General features: G+C 48.8%; 1 protein-coding gene across 1 annotated transcript; it reads left to right on the top strand.

Annotated features, from left to right (window-relative positions):
* The first annotated feature begins 15,784 nt into the window (after window positions 1-15,784).
* Window positions 15,785-17,272, top strand: LOC100654950 (interferon-induced transmembrane protein 1-like). Its single transcript, XM_010602252.3, has 2 exons — window positions 15,785-16,101; window positions 16,780-17,272. The coding sequence occupies exons 1-2, from the start codon at window positions 15,916-15,918 to the stop codon at window positions 16,969-16,971; spliced, it is 378 nt and encodes a 125-aa protein (XP_010600554.1). The 5' UTR covers window positions 15,785-15,915; the 3' UTR covers window positions 16,972-17,272.
* The last annotated feature ends 506 nt before the right edge of the window (window positions 17,273-17,778 follow it).

Genomic DNA, 17,778 nt, shown 5'->3' with positions numbered 1-17,778 from the left:
TCACAGCTGTGGCGATGGCGTACGGCTAGGCAACGTTTCAACGTGGGCTCAGACCTTGTCACAGCTGTGGCGACGGCGTACAGCTAGGCAATGTTTCATTCTGTTTACATACGGTTTCTATGAGTCCCAGCCAACTCGAAAGCACCTAACAATGACAACGACATTCAGCTCGCAGCTGAGTGTGAGCTCCCTGGGGAGCAGAAGACGGCAGGAGGCACTAGGTTTGGCAGAAGCCTGTCACAGCCAGGGCTGGTGCTGTTGCTGGCCCTTCACGCTGACAACAACCCCAGGCACTGTCCATTCAGAGGGAATGCTTGGGCCCAGGGGTCTATAGCTTGTCAGGGGTCACGGGGGACATGGGCAGCAGGATTGGAGTCGGACCCAGGTTCCCAGATCATGCCACCTGGAAGCAAGGGCAGGAGGGGTGCCTCAAGCAGGTGGTCCAGGCGATCTCTCTGAGGAGGGGCCCTTGCTGGGTGAACTCCTTGGGGGCGCAGGAGGGTTTGTAATCCTCTCATCCTGGAAGAGAAACTCACAGCCAGGGCTCTAAGGGGATGCTGTTGCACTGGGAGGGGGCGATTGTCCTTGGCTAACCAGGTCGAGGGTGGGGGTCAAGGAAAGGTCAGGGCGCCTGGGCCTCGTTGTTCTGGATGGTGAGGACAACTGGCACCTGGGGTGGGGAAGGGCTCTCCAAATGTAGTGGCAGGATCCCCATGCCCTGACTCTGTTCCCCACCCTGCCCTCCAAAGTCAGGAGACCCCAGCCCTGCAGACGACAGGGACCCTGGGCATTCCCCACAGGAAGGCCATGCCAGACAATGTCCTCATGGTCCCAGGAAGAGGTGTGGGCCGCCTGGGGCTCTTAGGAAGGTGGACACCCCCTCTCATCACCTGATGAGGCAAACATGTGGGGGCTACCCCTGTGGCTGCAGCCCAGGCCAGCTTTAGAAGGAGAACCCTGTGTGGCCCTCCATGGGGGGCAGTTAGGCAGCTGGAAGGCAGGGGCACCCTCCCACCCTCGGTGGAGACTGCAGGAGTCTGGATCAGAGAGGGCAGGAGGCAGTCCTTCCCCTCCCCCGGGAGTGCTGGGGTCAAAGTTCAGGGCAACCAGCCTTTGAGGGTGCACCTTTTGCCTGGTAATGATTAACTCAGCCTGAGTGAGTTCAGGGTTCTCACCAGCCAGGTTGTGGGAGGGACGCTCCTGTTCTTGGAGGTGGCAAGGGTCGGGCAGTGATAAGCCCGATAAAACTTTATCGGCCTATCTGTGTGGGACCTCTGAATGCAGGCTTCAAGGTCCCACTGCAGCCCTCAGTGGCTAAACAAACAGGTCTTGGTTCCTGACAAATGGAAGAGAACACAAGCTAGTAGTTAATTAGATTGTGGACTCCATGATTTTCTTTGTTTTGTTTTTAAGATCAATTTAACTTTCTATGTGGCTACTTTGCCAGGCCTCTCTGCAGAGTTAGTGCCCGGGAGTGGGAGGTCAATCAGTCAGCTTTGTGGGGAAGGCACTTCCTCCCTGGACCTATGGAGGAGAAGGGAGTGGGCATCCCCTGGGGAGCTGTTGGCAGAAGGTGTGGAGGAGGCATTGGGAAGGGGCTCTGGTCTGGAGCCGCCCCCCACCTGCAGCCCCCGAGGCTGTCTGAGGTGCTTCAGTCTGACTGGGTTGGGCTGAGTGTAACAGACACCCACACGGGGTATACAGTCCCTGGGACAAGAACTCTGGAGTGCTGCGGTAGTGGAGCTGGCCTGAGGGCCCGGGATGCCATCCACAGGCCAGCCACCACCTGTTCATCCAGCCTCTGCAGCAGCTTTGATCCTCACAGTCATGAGATTGTGCCTGAACCACACCCCACCCCCACCACGTGCCCACGTTCCAGCAGGACAGAGGGGTAAGGCAGCCATGAGCAAGGCTGTGCCAGCTCAACCCATGTCTTTATCAGGAAAACCATGGCTTTTTTGTAAGCCCACCCAGCAGGCTTCCTTTTCCACTTGAAAGGGTACGATTCAGCGGTTGTCACAAAGTTGGACAACCATCACCACAATCTAAGCTTAGAACATTTCATCACCCAGAAAGGATCCTCAACCCATTAGCAGCCTCTCCCCGTTCTTCCCTTCCCTCAGGCCCTGGTACCCAAGCTACTTTCTGTCTTTGTGTGTTTACCTATTCTGGACGTTTCATATACATAGAATCACACAGTAGGTGGTCTTTTGTGACTGGCTTCCCTCATTTAGCATAATGTTTTCAAAGTTCATCCTTGTAACATGTATCAGCACTTGTTCCTTTTTACGGCTGAAGAGTATCCCATTGCATGGATAGACCACAGTGTGTTTATCCTTACATCCACTGATGGGCATCTGGTTATTATGAATAATGCTGCTATGAACGTGTGTACAGGTCTTTGTGGGGACATGTTTTCATTTCTCTTGGGGAGATTCCTAGGAGCAAATTGCTGGGCTGTGTGACTCCATGCTTAATATCTTGAGGGATTTCCAGACTGTTTTCCAAAAGGGATGCACCATTTTGCATTCCCACCAACAACGTATGAGGGTTCTAATTTCCCACATCCTCACCAACACTTGTTATTGTCCATGTTCTTTATTGAAGCCACCCTGGTGAGTATGAAGGGTGCCCTACTTTAAGGAGGCAGCCCTTCTCCAGTCACCTTTCAAGTGCCTTCTAACCTGAGGGGCTCACCTTCTAGGACTATAATCAGAAAATGTTCCTCTGCTATTCATAAAATTTTCACTGGCTAATTCTTCTCCAAAGTAGACCACTGTGTCCTTCTTCCTAGTCTGTCTTAGTCTGGAAGCTCAGGTGAAACCTCCCCTCCTGCTGGTGTTTGAATACTGGTGGCATAGCTTCCAGCGTCAGAGTAACACACAAGCCCCTACAGTACGACAAACTGACAGACATGTGGGGGTAACAAGTGAGTGTGAAAGGAGCCCTGGCGGCACAGGGGTTAAGCACTCAGCCGCTAAACGAAAGGTTGGCAGTTCGAATCCACCAGCTGCACTGTGGGAGAGAAGTGTGGCAGTCTGCTTCTGTAAAGATTTATAACCTTGGAAACCCTGCAGCACAGTTCTGCTCTGTCTAGATGGTCACCATGAGTCCAAAGAGACTGAGCAACAGTGGGTTTGGGTTTTTGGAGTGAGTGTGAAGTGGTGTCACATCATGGCTTTAATTTGATTTACTAATTAATAATGATGTTGAGCATTTTTCATGTGTTTATTGGCTATTTGTATATCTTCTTTGCCTACTTTTTAATTGGGTTAGTTGTCTTATTATCGAGTTGTAAGAGTTCTTTATACATGCTAGATATAAATCCCTTGTGAGATATAAGTATTTCCTCTCATTCTGTGAGTTGTCTGTTCACTCTCTTGATATCATTACTTCCAGTACAAAGTTTTTAATTTTGATGAAGCCCAATTAATCTGTTTTTTCTTTCGTCACGTGTGTTTTGGGTGGTTTATCTAAGAAACCATTGCCTAACCCAAGATCCAAAGAGTCACTCTTACATTTTCTTCTAAGAGTTTTATAGTTTTATCTCTTATATTTAAGTCTATAACCCATTTTGAGTTAATTTGTTGTATATTGTATGAAGTAAGAATCCAATTTCATTCTTTTGCATGTGGATATCCAGTTGTCCCAGCACCATTTGTTCAAAAAACTGTTTCTTCCCTGTTGGCACTCTTGTCAAAAATCAGTGATCACAGAAGTATGTGGAGAAGGACATCATGCTTGGTAAAGTAGAGGATCAGTGAAAAAGAGGAAGACCCTCAACGAGATGGATTGACACAGCGGCTGAAACAATGGGCTCAAGCATAACAACAATTGTGAGTGTGGCACAGGACTGGGCAGTGTTTTGTTCTGTGATACGTAGGGCAGCTATGAGGTGGAACCAACTCAACGGCACCTAACAACAACAACAATAAATGTTTGAGTCTGGTTTTGAATTCTCAAGTCTACTCCATTGATCTGTATGTCTATACTTTGCTAGTCCCACACCGTCTTGGTTACCGTAGCTTTGTAGTAAGTTTTAAAATTGGGAAGTTTGAATCCTTCAATTTTGATCTTCTCCCATCTTGTTCTTTTAGGATTGTTTTGGCTATTCTGGGTCCCTTGCAATTAAACATGAATTTGAGGACTGGATTTTCCATTTTTACAAAGAAGGACATTGGAATTTTGATAGAGATGGCATTGAATCTGTAGGTCATGTTGGGTAGTATTGCCATAGCAATGTTAAGCATTCCATCCGTGAACATAAAGGGTCTTTCCATTTATTTGTATCTTATTTAATTTATTTTAACAACGTTTTGAGGTCTTAGTGTGCAAGCCTTGCACTTCTTTTGTTAAAATTATTGCCAAGTGTTTTATTCTTTTTGATGCTATTGCAAATTAAATTGTTTTCTTAATTTTATTTTCAGGTTGTTCATTGCTAGTGCATAGAAATACAATTGAGTTTTGTATATTGATCTTTAGACCTTGTATCCTGCCTTCTATCTGATTTCTTTAATTAGTTCTGTTTTTCAGTGGATTCCTTAGGATTTTCTACATATAAGATCATGTCATGTGCAGATATAGTTTTACTTCTTTCTTTCCAATCTGAATGCCTTTTATTTAATTTTCTTGTCAAATTGCTCTGGTTAGAATTTCCAGTACAATGTTGAATAGAAATGGTGAAAGAGGACATCCTTGTTTGTTCCTGATCTTAGGGGAAAAGTATTCAGTCTTTCACCATTAAGTACGATGTTAGCTGTGGCTTTTCACTGATGTACTTTATCAGCTTGGGGAAATTCTCTTCTATTACTACTTCTCTGAGTGCTTTTAATCATGAAAGCGTGTACAGTTTTGTTAAATGCTTTTTTTTTTTTGCATCTATTGTGACGATCATGTAGTTTTTGTCCTTTATTTTATTGATATGATATATTGCTGTATATTAATTGAGTTTTGATCAAAAGAAGATGGAAGGAGTATACAGAGTCATTGTACCAAAAAGAATAAGTCAATATTCAACCATTTCAAGAGGTGGCATATGATCAGGAACCAATGGTACTAAAGGAAGAAGTCCAAGCCGCTCCGAAGGCATTGGCGAAAAATAAGGCTCCAGGAATTGATGGAATATCAACTGAGATGTTTCAACAAATGGATGCAGCGCTGGAGGTGCTCACTCATCTGTGCCAAGAAATATGGAAGACAACTTCCTGGCAAACTGACTGGAAGAGATCCATATTTACGCCTATTCCCAAGAAAGGTAATCTAACCAAATGAGGAAATTATAGAACAATATCATTAATATCACATGTAAGCAAAATTTTGCTGAAGATCATTCAAAAGCAGCTGCAGCAGTATATTGACAGGGAACTGCCAGAAGTTCAGGCCAGTTTCAGAAGAGGACATGGAAACAGGGATATCAGATGGATGTCAGATGGATCCTGGCTGAAAACAGAGACTACCAGAAGGATGTTTACTTGTGTTTTATTGACTGTGCAAAGGCATTTGACTGTGTGGATCATAACAAATTACGGATAACATTGTGAAGAATGGGAATTCCAGGACACTTAATTGTGTTCACGAGGAACCTTTACATAGATCAAAAGGCAGCTGTTCTGACAGAACAAGGGGATATTGGTTGGTTTAAAGTCCTTTCACCATTCCTATTCAATCTGCATTCTGAGCAAATAATCCGAGAAGCTGGACTATATGAAGAAGAACGGGGCATCAGGATTGGAGGAAGACCCATTAACAACCTGCGCTATGCAGATGACACAACCATGCTTGCTGAAAGTGAAGAGGACTTGGAGCACTTACTAATGAAGATCGGAGACCGGAACCTTCAGTATGGATTATACCTCAACATAAAAAAAAAAAAAACAACGTAAGGAAAACAAAAATCCTCACAACTGGACCAATAAGCAACATCATGATAAACAGAGAAGAGATTGAAGTGGTTAAGGGTTTCATTTAACTTGGATCCACAATCAACAGCCATGGAAGCAGCAGTCAAGAAATCAAATGATGCATTGCATTGGGTACATCTGCTGCAAAGGACCTCTTTAAAGTGTTGAAAAGCCAAGATTATCACCTTGAAGACTAAGGTGCGCCTGATCCAAGCCATGGTATTTTCAATCGCATCATATGCATGTGAAAGCTGGTCAACGAATAAGAAAAACCAAAGAAGAATGGATGCCTTTGAATTGTGGTGTTGGCGAAGAAATATTGAATATACTATGGACTGCCAAAAGAACGAACAAATCCATGTTGGAAGAAGCACAACCAGAACGCTTCTTAGAAGCAAGGATGGCGAGACTGCATCTTACATACTTTGGACATGTTGTCAGGAGGGATCAGTCCCTGGAGAAGGACATCATGCTTGGCAGAGTACAGAGTCAATGGAAAAGAGGAAGACCCTCAGTGAGGTGGATTGACACAGTGGCTGCACAATGAACTCAAGCCTAGCAATGACCGTAAGGATGGCGCAGGACCGGGCTGTGTTTCGTTCTGTTGTGCATAGGGTCGCTATGAGTCGGAACTGACTCGAAGTCACCTAACAACAACAACAACAACTGAGTTTTGGATGTTAAACCAACCTTTCATTCCTCGGAGAAATTCCACTTAGTCATGGTGTATAATCCTTTTTATATACTGATGGATTTTGTTTGCTAGTATTTTGCTGAGGATTTTCTGTGTCTATATTCATAAAGGATATTTGCCTGTAGTTTTCTTGCGATGTCTTTCCCTGGTTTTAGAATCAGAGTAGTATACTCTTATAGAAAAAGTTACAAAATGTTCCTTCCTTTTATATATTTTGTAAGAGTTTGTGAAGGATTGATGTCAGTCTTTTTTAATGTTTGGTGGGATTCACCAGTGTTGCCATCTGGGTGTGGGCTTTTCTTTGGGAGTAGTTTTTTTGTTTTGTTTTATTTTATGTATTGCTAATTCAATCTCTGTTACATATCTATACAGGTTTTCTACTTCTTCTTGAATCAGTTTTCCTACTTTATGTCTTTCTAGGAATTTGTCCATCTCATCTAAGTTATCTAATATATTGGCGTAGTGCTGTAAATCAGCCATAGGTCCATCTTATCCTCTCCTTAACCACTCCTCCAAAAATAGGTTTATGGTACCTTCCTCATCTGATTACCCCTTTCTTTCCCCCATTCTCCTCCCTGCCCAGCCATGCCCCCACTACCTGTTTCCATTCCCGCTCTGCTCCCAACCTCCCCCTGCTCATCTCCATGCCTCCTGTTCTCCCACATTATACCACCTGGCCAAGAATTCCTGAAAATTTTGACTTCTATTAGAAAACCCCTTCCCAGGGCTGTTATCAGCAGATGCTGAGTGTTTATGGAGCACAGAGTTCACTCAAGGTGGGATCCATCTAATGGAGATAGGGATGCTATCCATGACCTTGGCATCTCCACATCATGAGCCTCATGACCCTTCCCCATCCTAGCTACAGCAGAACAAGCAGGAGCAGGTGTCATCCTGCTGCTTCTTGACCTCCAGTCACCCATGTTTCAGTGCCACCTCATCCGGGGCTGTGGCTGCTTGGCTCCTTCTGTCCTGTGGTACTCAGGAAGAAAGCATCCCAAGAAAAAGATCATGGTCAGTCATGTGAAGGTGCTGATGAGGGTAAGTTAGAGTCACAAAACCAAAGCCATTTCCATCAAGCTGATTCTGACTCATAGTGACACTGTAGGGCAGAGCAGAACTTCCTGATAGGGTTTCCGGGGCTGTAATTTTTAGGGAAGCAAACTGCCACATTTTTTTCCCACGGTGCAGCTGGTGGGTTCAAACTGCCAACCTTTCGGTGAGTAGGTAAGTGCTTATCCACTGCACCATGAGAGCTCCTTGGACAGCGGCTGAGATTTAGGAATCAGGATGTGCTTGGTGACCCCAGAAAACAGTGCTTAGAGGAATGAAGGACTTTCATGCCTTTGAACAATTCTTGCTTGTTATCATAAGAGCCCTGAATATAGCAGGCTCAGGTAGGGGCAGCACACAGTCCCTGTGTTGAAGCAGCTGCACCTGGGCCAGGCCCAGAAAAAAGAGCAGGGATTAAGTCCCCACTCCAGGCCTTTTTCCAGGCCATGGTGTGATGAGCAACCAGCAAAGCTAGAGGAGCAGATAAGAATTCTTGGTAATCAGGCTCCTGGGGACAAGGCCTGAGCTTTCTATGGACTGAGATGCAGGGCTTGCCAGGTGCCTGAGTGGCCCATCATGGCTTCAACTGCCCTGAGTGGAGTGGCGCCTGTGAGCCCAGGGCACTGAGGGCAGGTACTTGGGCGGGCAGGGGTGGGAAGAGCTGCCAGGCATATTCACAGTTCCCTTGACTGCTGGCCCCTAAGGCCCAGGAAGTGCCTCACATACCCTGGTCCCCACTGGAACTCCTGACAGGCTGGGGTTCTGCAGAGGGAATTTTGCAAGGCAAAGCAACAACCTGTAAAGCAAATGAAGACATTTCAGAGCTAAGAGGCAGGTAGCTGCTGGGTACTGTGCAGCTCAATGGCTACCACCCAGACCCTGGGCCTCCTCACAGACCCCATACGTACCGTTTATCAGACCCTCCCCACAAGCTCACTCAACAAGCACAGATGCACGGGCTCTGGGCACTCAGTCCCACAGACCACTGTCATCTCCTCAGTGCACACTCACTGTCCCTCCTTACAGCTCACATTCCTGAGGAAAGTTCTCCACACCACATCGTCCCCTCTCATTGCTGTTTTAGACAGAAGGTGCAGCGATTAACAGCACAATTGGCTAAACCACACCGATCGGGTTCATGTCCCGGCTCCACTTCCCAACAGCTGTGTGGTCTTGGGCAAGTCACTTAACCTCTCTGTGCCTCCGTTTCCTCATCTGTAAAGGGGTAACAGTAATGGCTATGTCGCATGGTTGAGAGAAGTAACCTGTAATACACGTGCCTGATGTTACCACAGGCACCCACACCCACTGCTCATGTCCACAAGCTTGTTCACACCTTTGCCCGGACACACACACTTGGTGCACATACACTCATGTGGTCAGCTGTTGCCCCAGGAAGTCACTCACACTCCTCATGCCCAAACCTGTTCCCACCAGCTCAGTGGGATTGTGGGATTCACAGAGCCCATCCCTGAGCCTCAGCCCCATGTGGGAATGTCCTTTCCCTTACAACGCCACACATGTACCCCCTTTGTTCTCCGTGCTCCCGTTATCTGGTATCCCCTTCCTCTCCCCTGCCATCAGAACAAACTTATCTCTAAGCTTGAAAGTGTGAGACCTTGTTCTGAGCCAGCCGCCTCCTTCATGCCCACAGCCACGCCTCCCCACCACACCTGCCCACAGCCACATCCATGGGTTCTCAGGGAACTTTAACCAAATAAATGAATCTGTAGACAGTCAAAGGTCACCAAGCTGAGCTCTTAAGGGCGAGTGGTACATGTGCCCCTTGTCTGTGCTACTAGCTTGGGGACTTTGTTGGACTTCTCAGTGCTGTCTGAGCTGAAGGCCCCAGGCCTGGGGCATGGAGGGGCTGCATAACCTGCAGGCCAGCCAAGGGAGGGGTCAGCTCTCTGATCCTGCCTCTGGCCTTGAGTGCTAGAGCACAGGATAGGCCTCCATGGAGGAGCCCAGGGCCTCCTGCTCCAGGTGAGTGTCTGCTCCATGAGAGGTCACCTGGGCCACCTGGGAATCAACAGGTCTCAGCTCTCTGGGGCTCGGGCTCCTCCTCACCCTGCTGACTCCCCGCTTTACAGCCCTTGGTCCATACCCTGCCCCCTTGTCACCCCAGATTCAGGATTCCAGGCACTCTCTCCTCAGGGAGGGCTTTGGGAGTCCCTTCCCCACCAGGAGTCAGCCCCAGGGAAACCCCTTTCCTGAGCTCAGAGTCACCTCCCTGCTGCCAGGCTCCCCAGGCTGGGCTCCACCCAGAGCCTGTGGCAGGGAATTCGGTAATATAGCCAGGCCTGAGCCCTCCTTGGGATGTTCCCTCCCCACGCCCTCAGGGAAGGTGGGGAAGGAAGGAGGAGTAGGGTCCTTGTAGGCCCCCATCTTGGGGGTTTGGCCTGATGTGGCCAGGTATGTGGAAGGGAGGAAACAAGAGGGGAAGTTTCTTCCTGGAATTGGGGAACTTGGCACCTGCTCAGTGGTGGGCCACTGACCACCATGGAGAGACCCCACTTCACCGCCCAGGAAGCAGTGAGGTAGGAGGCAGAGCCTGACCACCCCTAACCAGCAGTGGGTGTGGGTGTTCTGAGGCCTCTCCTCAATGTAGAGCACAACAGCTGGCCTGGGGCTACCTGCGGGAGAGGGGATGGGTGCACCTGCTGACCTTGCCTGCTTGCCCCCAGCTCAGGACACCCTTCAGCGGACACACCTGAAAGCAGCTCCTCAAGGACCTGAGCTGGGAGCAGCTGTAATACTTCTTCCTTCCTCCACAAGCTGAGGGACCCACAGCATCCTTTGGGAGCAGCTGGGGTGCACTGACCTACAGACTTAGTCGGGCAGCTGGTGGAGTTTTCTGGGTTGCAGCCAGCACTGGAAGTGGCACGCAAGGCCCTGAAGAGGATCAACATGCACTATGTTGCTGCGTGACTCAAGGAGCAGCGGCTACAGCCTGAGCGCGAGGGTTGGGGCCCAGTACCTCAGCTCCCATCCATTCTTCTTGGGCTAGTCTGGGTCACCTCAAGCGTCTTTTCTACTCCCCAGAAAGTGCTGGGGCAAACTCAAAGCTGCCAGTGCTGGGATCCTGGGTATTCCTGAAAGTGGCCCCTGGCCCTCCCATTTGCTCCGCACACAGTCCACGTGCTGGCTGGAACCTCACATAAGGTCTTTCTTCCAGGCTTCGGCCCTGGTCCCTAAGCGCAACTCTCGGTGTCCAGTAGGTTCTGCCCCGCCATCGGAGCACAAAGTCTTCTAGGCCACTCTGGAGTCTGTGCAGCTTGTCCCAGGGATGGGCGGATGCTAGGAAGGCAGAGGGACTGGGAAGACCGAGGCCTGAGCCAGCGGGGAGGGCATGGGCTCCAAGGGTTGGCTGACACTGCCTGCCTCTTTCCTGTGTCCTAGTCCTCCCTTGCCCCATAGTACAAGAAGAAATACCGCCACCACCCGCTGTAGCTGCATGCCAAGGCCAGGGAGAGGAAAGCCCACTCCATGAAGATCGCCAAGTGCTTCACCAAGTGCTTCTCATTGCTCCTGAGAGCTCTGACCCAGAGGACGAGGTGCTGGTGCCAGTGGAGGAACCGGAGCCCCAGCGCCCATGGCACTCAGACACTGACACTTTTCACCGTGTGTTTCGCCAGGACAAGGAGAGTGGGTGGCGGCAGACCCTGGTGCTGCAGGGCCGGGCAGGTGTAGGCAAGATCACAGGCACCAAGAAGATTCTGTATGACTGGGTGGCCCACAAGCGGACCTAGACAAAAATTCACAAGAAAAGAAAACTACAGACAGATATCTCTTATGAGTATAGATACAAAAATCTCAACAAAATACTAGTGAACTGAATCCAGCAACACATAAAAAAATGAAACGCCATAAAAAGTGGGATTTCTCCTAGCAATATAAGGTTGATTTAACGTCTGAAAATCAACTAATCTAATCCATCATATCGATAGAATTTAAAAAAACAAATATCACATGATCATCTCAACAGATGCAGAAAAAGAATTTGACAAAGTCTAAGACAGAACCTTTCATGATAAAAAACAAACAACTCACTAGGGGTCAAGGGAATTTCCTCAGCCTGGTAAGGACATCTTCAAACAATCCACAGCCAACATTACACTTAATGGGGAAAAACTGAACACTTTTCCCCCTAAAATCAAGAACAAGACAAGGATGTCTGCTTTTTGTCACCACTTCTGTTCAACATTGCATGGAAGTTCTGGCAGGGAAATTAAGGAATAAAGAAAAAGAAAGAAAAGACATTCAGATTGGAAAGGAAAAATTAAAGCTATCTCCATTTGCAGATCGCATGATACTGTATATAGAGAAGCCAACAGCATCCACTAAAAAAAACAATTAGAACAAACAAATGAGTTCACAAGGTTGCAGGATATGAGATCAGTATATAAAAATCAGTCGTGTTTGTATACACTCGCAATGAACAATTTGAAAAGGAAATTAAGAAAACAGTTTCATTTATAATAGCATCAAAAGAATAAACTACATAGAAACAAATTTAACAAAAGACGGGCAAAACTTATACTCTGAAAAACTAGAAAAATATTGTTGTAAAAAACAAACAAAAAAAAGACCAAATAAATGGGAAAATATTCCATGTTTATAGAGTGAAAGACTTCATATTGTAATACTCCCAAAAGTGATCTGTAGATGCAATGCAGTCCCTCAGAATCCAAGTGGACTTCTTCAGAGAAATTGAGAAGCTGATTGTCAAGTTCATATGGAATTGCAAGGGTCACAGAATAAACAAAACAAACTTAAAAAAAAAAAAGAATGAAGTCGGAAGAGTCACAATTTACTACTAAACAATAGTAATCAAGTGAGAGTGTGAGTGTGGTACCGGAGAGCAATTGAATAGACGTTTCTGCGACCAGAAACAAACCCTGATATCCATGGTTAAGTGATTTTCAACAAGACCATTAAATGGGTAAAGACTAGTCTTTTCAACAAATGGCGCTGGAACACCTGGATATCCACATGCAAAAGAATGAAGCTGGACGCTTATCTCACACCATATACAAAAATCAACTGAAAATGAAAGACCTAATGCGATAGCGAAAACTTATAAAACTCTTGGAAGATAACACAGGGGTCAAACCTCATGACCTTGGATTTGGCAATGGATTCCTAGATACAACAGCTAAAGCAGGAGCAACAAAAGATAAATTGGGCTTCATCAAAATTTAAAAGCTTGTGTTTCAAACAAACAAACAAAAAACTCAATCCTGTTGCTGTTAAGTCGATTCCAACTCATAGCGTCCCTGTAGGACAGGGTAGAACTGCCCCATAGGGTTTCCAAGGAGCGACTGGTGGATTTGAACTGCCAACACTTTGGTTAACCAGCTGAGCTCTTAACCACTATGCCACCAGGACTCCATTTGTGTTTCAAAGGACACCATGAAGAAAGTGAAAAGACAACCTACAGAACAGGATAAAATATTCGCAAAACATATATCCGATAAGGGTCTTTTATCCAGAATATGCAAAGAACATTTACAACTGAACAACAAATTATATTCAGAACATATAAAGAACTCTTGCAACTGAATAAGAAAAAGACAACCCAATTTAAAAATCGCCAAGGAATTTAAATAGACATTTCTCCAAGGAAGGTGTAGGAATGGCCAATAAGCACATGAAGAGACGCTCCACGTCACTAATCATCAGGGAAATGCAAATTAAAGCCACAGTGAGATACCACTTCACACTCCCTAGAATGGCTGGAATCAAAAAGTCAGATAATAACAAGTGCTGACAAGGATGTGGGGAAATCAGAAACCTCATGTCTAGTTGGTGGGAATGAAAAATGTTGAAGCCACTGGGGAAAACAGCCTGGCAATTCCTCAGACAATTAGACATAAAGTTACCCTTTGACCAGTGATCCCACTCTTAGGCATAGAGCCAGAGACATGTGAAACATATGCCCACAGAAAAACCTGTACATGAATGTTGATAGCAGCGTTATTGATCATAGCCAGATGGTGTTAACAATCTACACGTCCATCAACAGACGAATGGTTCAACAAAATGTGGCCTCTCCAGACAACGGAATATCACACGGCCCTATCAGAGAACGAACTACTGACACATGCTACGACATGGACGAAGCTTGAAAACACTGCTCAGTACAAGCGATCACAAAACACCACATACTATATGACACTATTCATGTGAAAGTCCAGAAGGGGGAAACCCTGTGGGCTGGAGGCAGAGAGGAAAGGGGAGTGACCGCTAGTCCGTATGGTGCTCTTCGGGGCAGTGGCTGCAACATCATGAATGTGTTAAAAGCCTCTGAGTCGTAATACTTTAATTGGTTAAAACGGAGAATTTAGTTAGGTGAAATTTACCCCAATAAGAAATAAAATCATACAAACTACCAGTTAAATAAATTACGTTAAAATACAGGCACTGATTACTCAAAATATATCACTCTGTAATTATTTTACTACGTTTTACTGTCGTGTATGCCCTTGACGTTATTTACGTCTGTTTTATGTTCCCAGCGGTTGAGAAGGAAACCCTGGTGGCACAGTGGTTAAGTGCTACAGCTGCTAACCAAAGGGTGGGCGGTTCGAATCTGCCAGGCACTCCTTGGAAACTCTATGGGACAGTTCTGCTCTGTCCCATAGGGTCGCTATGAGTCAGAATCAACTAACTGGACAGCTCTGGGTTTGGTTTGGGTTTTGGTATGGTTGAGAACTACAGAATGGTGAATTTCAGCCTATCTCTTTCCAAAAAAAATTCTTTTTTTTTTCTTTCCAACTCCAGGTTCCAGGGTGTCATGTCGTTAGTTTGAAATGGTGGGGTATTATCCTGCAGAAATTGGCAAACGCGATGCATTAGGACTTAGAATCTGCCAGCCCACACTGCTGCAGTGTCTGTCCCTGCCCCTCTCTGATCACACCCACGCAGGAGAGACCAGGGCCAGGTTCTCTCCCCCGACACTCTGCTCCGCCCACACCTACCCCAACGGGGATCCCAACGGGGATCCCAACCTCCCGAGCACCTTCATCAGGAACCCTCTGACCCAGAATGGTCCAGGAGGATCACAGAAGCCACACGAGGTGCTTCAACAAAAGAGTTAATACTAGGGGTTACTTACATGGCTGAGACCAATAACGCAAACAGGAAGTGTTGGGTACCATGGAGACTGTAACTGCAGAGAGGGGCACCTTGAGGCTGGTCTGGGAGCCTTGACCCACCTGTGCCTCCAGGTGAAGGACGATAGGTCTGCAACAGGACACACACCCCACACAATCTCTAGGCAGGTAAAGGCTCAGACAGCAGGGGGACAACCTGGCCCTGTGGGTGATCAGATGCCCCTGTGCTGGCTCTGAGCTGACACAGCCTCCCCCTGAAAAGGGAGGCACAAGCCTGACAGCCACGGAGCACCCCCACCACACACCTGCGTAAATGATGAGGGGCGGGGGGAGGGGGGTACACCTTGAGGCCCTGTGCTTTCTCTGGTCCATCCCTGCCACCCACCACCGCTCCTCCTCTCGTCAGGAGGTGTCCCGTACCCCATTCCCAGGGACCCTGGGAGGGGGTCTGGGGGTTCCTGCAAGGAAGCCAGCTTTGGTCCTGAATCTCTGACCTGTAACCAGGAGCCACACTGAGTTTTAGGGACCTTTGAATCCCTACCTGGCTGGAACATGGTCTTTGACCCTAGGGAAGGGCAATGGATTTCAACAGATGAGACCTGAGCCAGGTGAGTGTGGGCTTGGGAGCAGTCCCTCTGAGGGTCCACCTTCCTCTAGGGGCTCAGCCTTCTCTGGGGGTCGACCTCCCTCAGGACACCTAGATTGTAGGGCCTGGCAGGGGCCCTGCAAGGGAACAGTGAGGACACACAGCAGGCTGAGGGACAGTGGGGAAATATACAGTGGTGACCCCAGTCCAGGAAAATGTCTGCAGGACCCGCTCAAAACCTGAAGGGGAAGCTGGGGGGCAGCCAAGTAACTTTCTGACCTAACAGCACAGCCCCCTGCCCCATAGCCCTCAGCCCTTCCTCCCACCCAGCCTGACAGTAATTTGAGCCTCAGGATTTGTCCCACCCTCCTCAGTTCTTGCCCAATTTGTCAATTTACAAAACACCAGGAAAAAGATTTCTGAGAAACTGAAACTACCAGGGAAAGGGAGGGTCACCAGACCATAATTTTCTGCTTCCAGACCTCATTAACTGGTCTCAGCGTCAAGAAGTGCACTTCCCAGCCCTCCTTCGGCTCACAGCACTGCTTCCCCCCAACCCAGGAGATGGTCAAGGAGGAGCATGAAGTGGCTGTGCTGGGGGTGCCCCACGATTCTCCACCCATGACGTCCACCGTGATCAACATCCGCAGCGACACCGCCGTGCCAGACCACGTCGTCTGGTCCCTCTTCAACACGCTCTTCATGAACTGCTGCTGCCTGGGCTTCGTGGCCTTCGCCTACTCCGTGAAGGTGCGTGTGCTGGGTCGTGGGGGATCCTCCGTGAGGGTGTGATTGTGCTCTCCGGGTGCCCTCTGCCCAGACGAGCCTGGGATGAGTGAGGGCCTGCGTGTGTCCTTGTGTGTGTGTGCACATGTGTGCAAGTGAGTACCCTTGCGAGTGTGAGTGTGTATGTGTGGCCCTAACTCTCGTGTCTCTCCTCCTGTGTGTGTGTCTCCCCTGTTTATGCCTGTGTGTTTGGGTGTGTCTCTTGTCTGTGAGTGTCTGTGTCTGTGTCTTGGGGAGTCAGTCTCAGCATAGGTTCATGATGACGCTGCAGGGGGAGCATGGGGATAGCCATGGTCAGCCTTTACTCCCATGGCCCCAAGGACTTCACCCTCCCTCACAGGCTAATAAAGAAATTCATCCCACAGACCCCCAGGCTGGCTCAGAAAACACCAAGTGCACAGACTTGGGAACCTGGGGGGAAAGCGCCATACCCCAGCAGAGGGACAGGAGCCCCAGGCTCCCTGGAGGGACTGAGAGGTTGTGAGGAGGTCCCTCTAGGGAGCTGTGGGGATCCCCCATGTGGGTGAGGGCCAGTGCAGGCTGTACGAGGAATGGAGGACCAGGGGGACCTGAGTGCTGACGTCAGCTCCTGGCTTCCAGCCGGTCCTTCCCCAGGTCCCCTCATCACCTTGTCTTCCCCAGTCTAGGGACCGGAAGATGGTGGGCGACGTGACCGGGGCCCAGAGCTATGCGTCCACTGCCAAGTGCCTGAATGTCATTGCCCTGGTCGTCAGCCTCCTACTGACCATCGGGTTCATCATTCTTTTAGCCACTGGTGCGGTGGTGAGCCTCCAAGCCATTTCACAGATGTTGCAGAACCATGGGGGCTACTAGTCGCTGCAGCCGGAGCCCTCCGGCCCCCCACCGCTGGCCCTGCATGCTGCCCCACCCCCTTTTACAGCAGTTTTCACATTTGTATCTGTCTATAAATGAATCCAATAAAGTGCCTGTGTATGCAACAGTGCCGTGACATTGCCTGGGGAGGGGGCCCTGCCCTGAGTCTCCAGTCTGGTCCTGAGCCTGAGCTGAGGGGGTCGCCCCACCTTGTCCCACCACCAACCAGGCTGGGCTGAGAAAGCAGGGCACACCCTCAGGCTTGGCTGTTCTGGCCCCAGGTGGGGCTGTAGCTGGACTGGGGTACTGAATGCGGGTCCCTCCAACCCTGAGGTCAGAACCCTGGTACAGGGTGGTCTTCTCTGGGGGGCAGCACTGGGTGCAGAACACTCCTGGCCCCAAAGAAGACCCCCGACTGTCAGCCGGTTGCCGGGTGTGTATCTCAGCACCCTCCCATCCCCTGGAAGGCACTGTGACTCTTGGGTCTGGAGGTGCATAGATCTGATGGAGCCTGGCCCTCGCTGCCCCTCCTGGGCCACCCAGCTGTTGTCCCTTCCTGGTCTGCTGCCTCCTCTGGGCACGACTACTCTGTCCCTGCTCCTGTGAGGAGCAGCCAGGGCCTGGTGGTGGGCATAGCCCTCAGTTGTGAGGTGTCTGTGGAACCAGTGGTCAGTCCTGGTGGTCTCTCAGCCCCTTGGACAGAAACCCTGAGTGCTGAGGGACCAATTCCTGGAACTAAATGTGGTGGGGGCAGGGGACTGCTCCAGGGTGGCTGTCGGGCACATTGAGGACACCAAAGGGCTGGGT

This window comes from Loxodonta africana, chromosome 7, assembly GCF_030014295.1.
Source record: "Loxodonta africana isolate mLoxAfr1 chromosome 7, mLoxAfr1.hap2, whole genome shotgun sequence".
Lineage (NCBI taxonomy): Eukaryota > Metazoa > Chordata > Mammalia > Proboscidea > Elephantidae > Loxodonta > Loxodonta africana.
This window is presented reverse-complemented; position numbering and strand designations above follow the sequence as displayed.

Bases quoted from the DNA above. Each gene is read 5' to 3' on its own strand.
- LOC100654950 (XM_010602252.3), top strand. From the start codon at position 15,916: ATGGTCAAGGAGGAGCATGAAGTGGCTGTGCTGGGGGTGCCCCACGAT. The intron at 16,102-16,779 runs GTGCGTGTGCTG...TGTCTTCCCCAG, and splicing joins CCTTCGCCTACTCCGTGAAG to TCTAGGGACCGGAAGATGGT.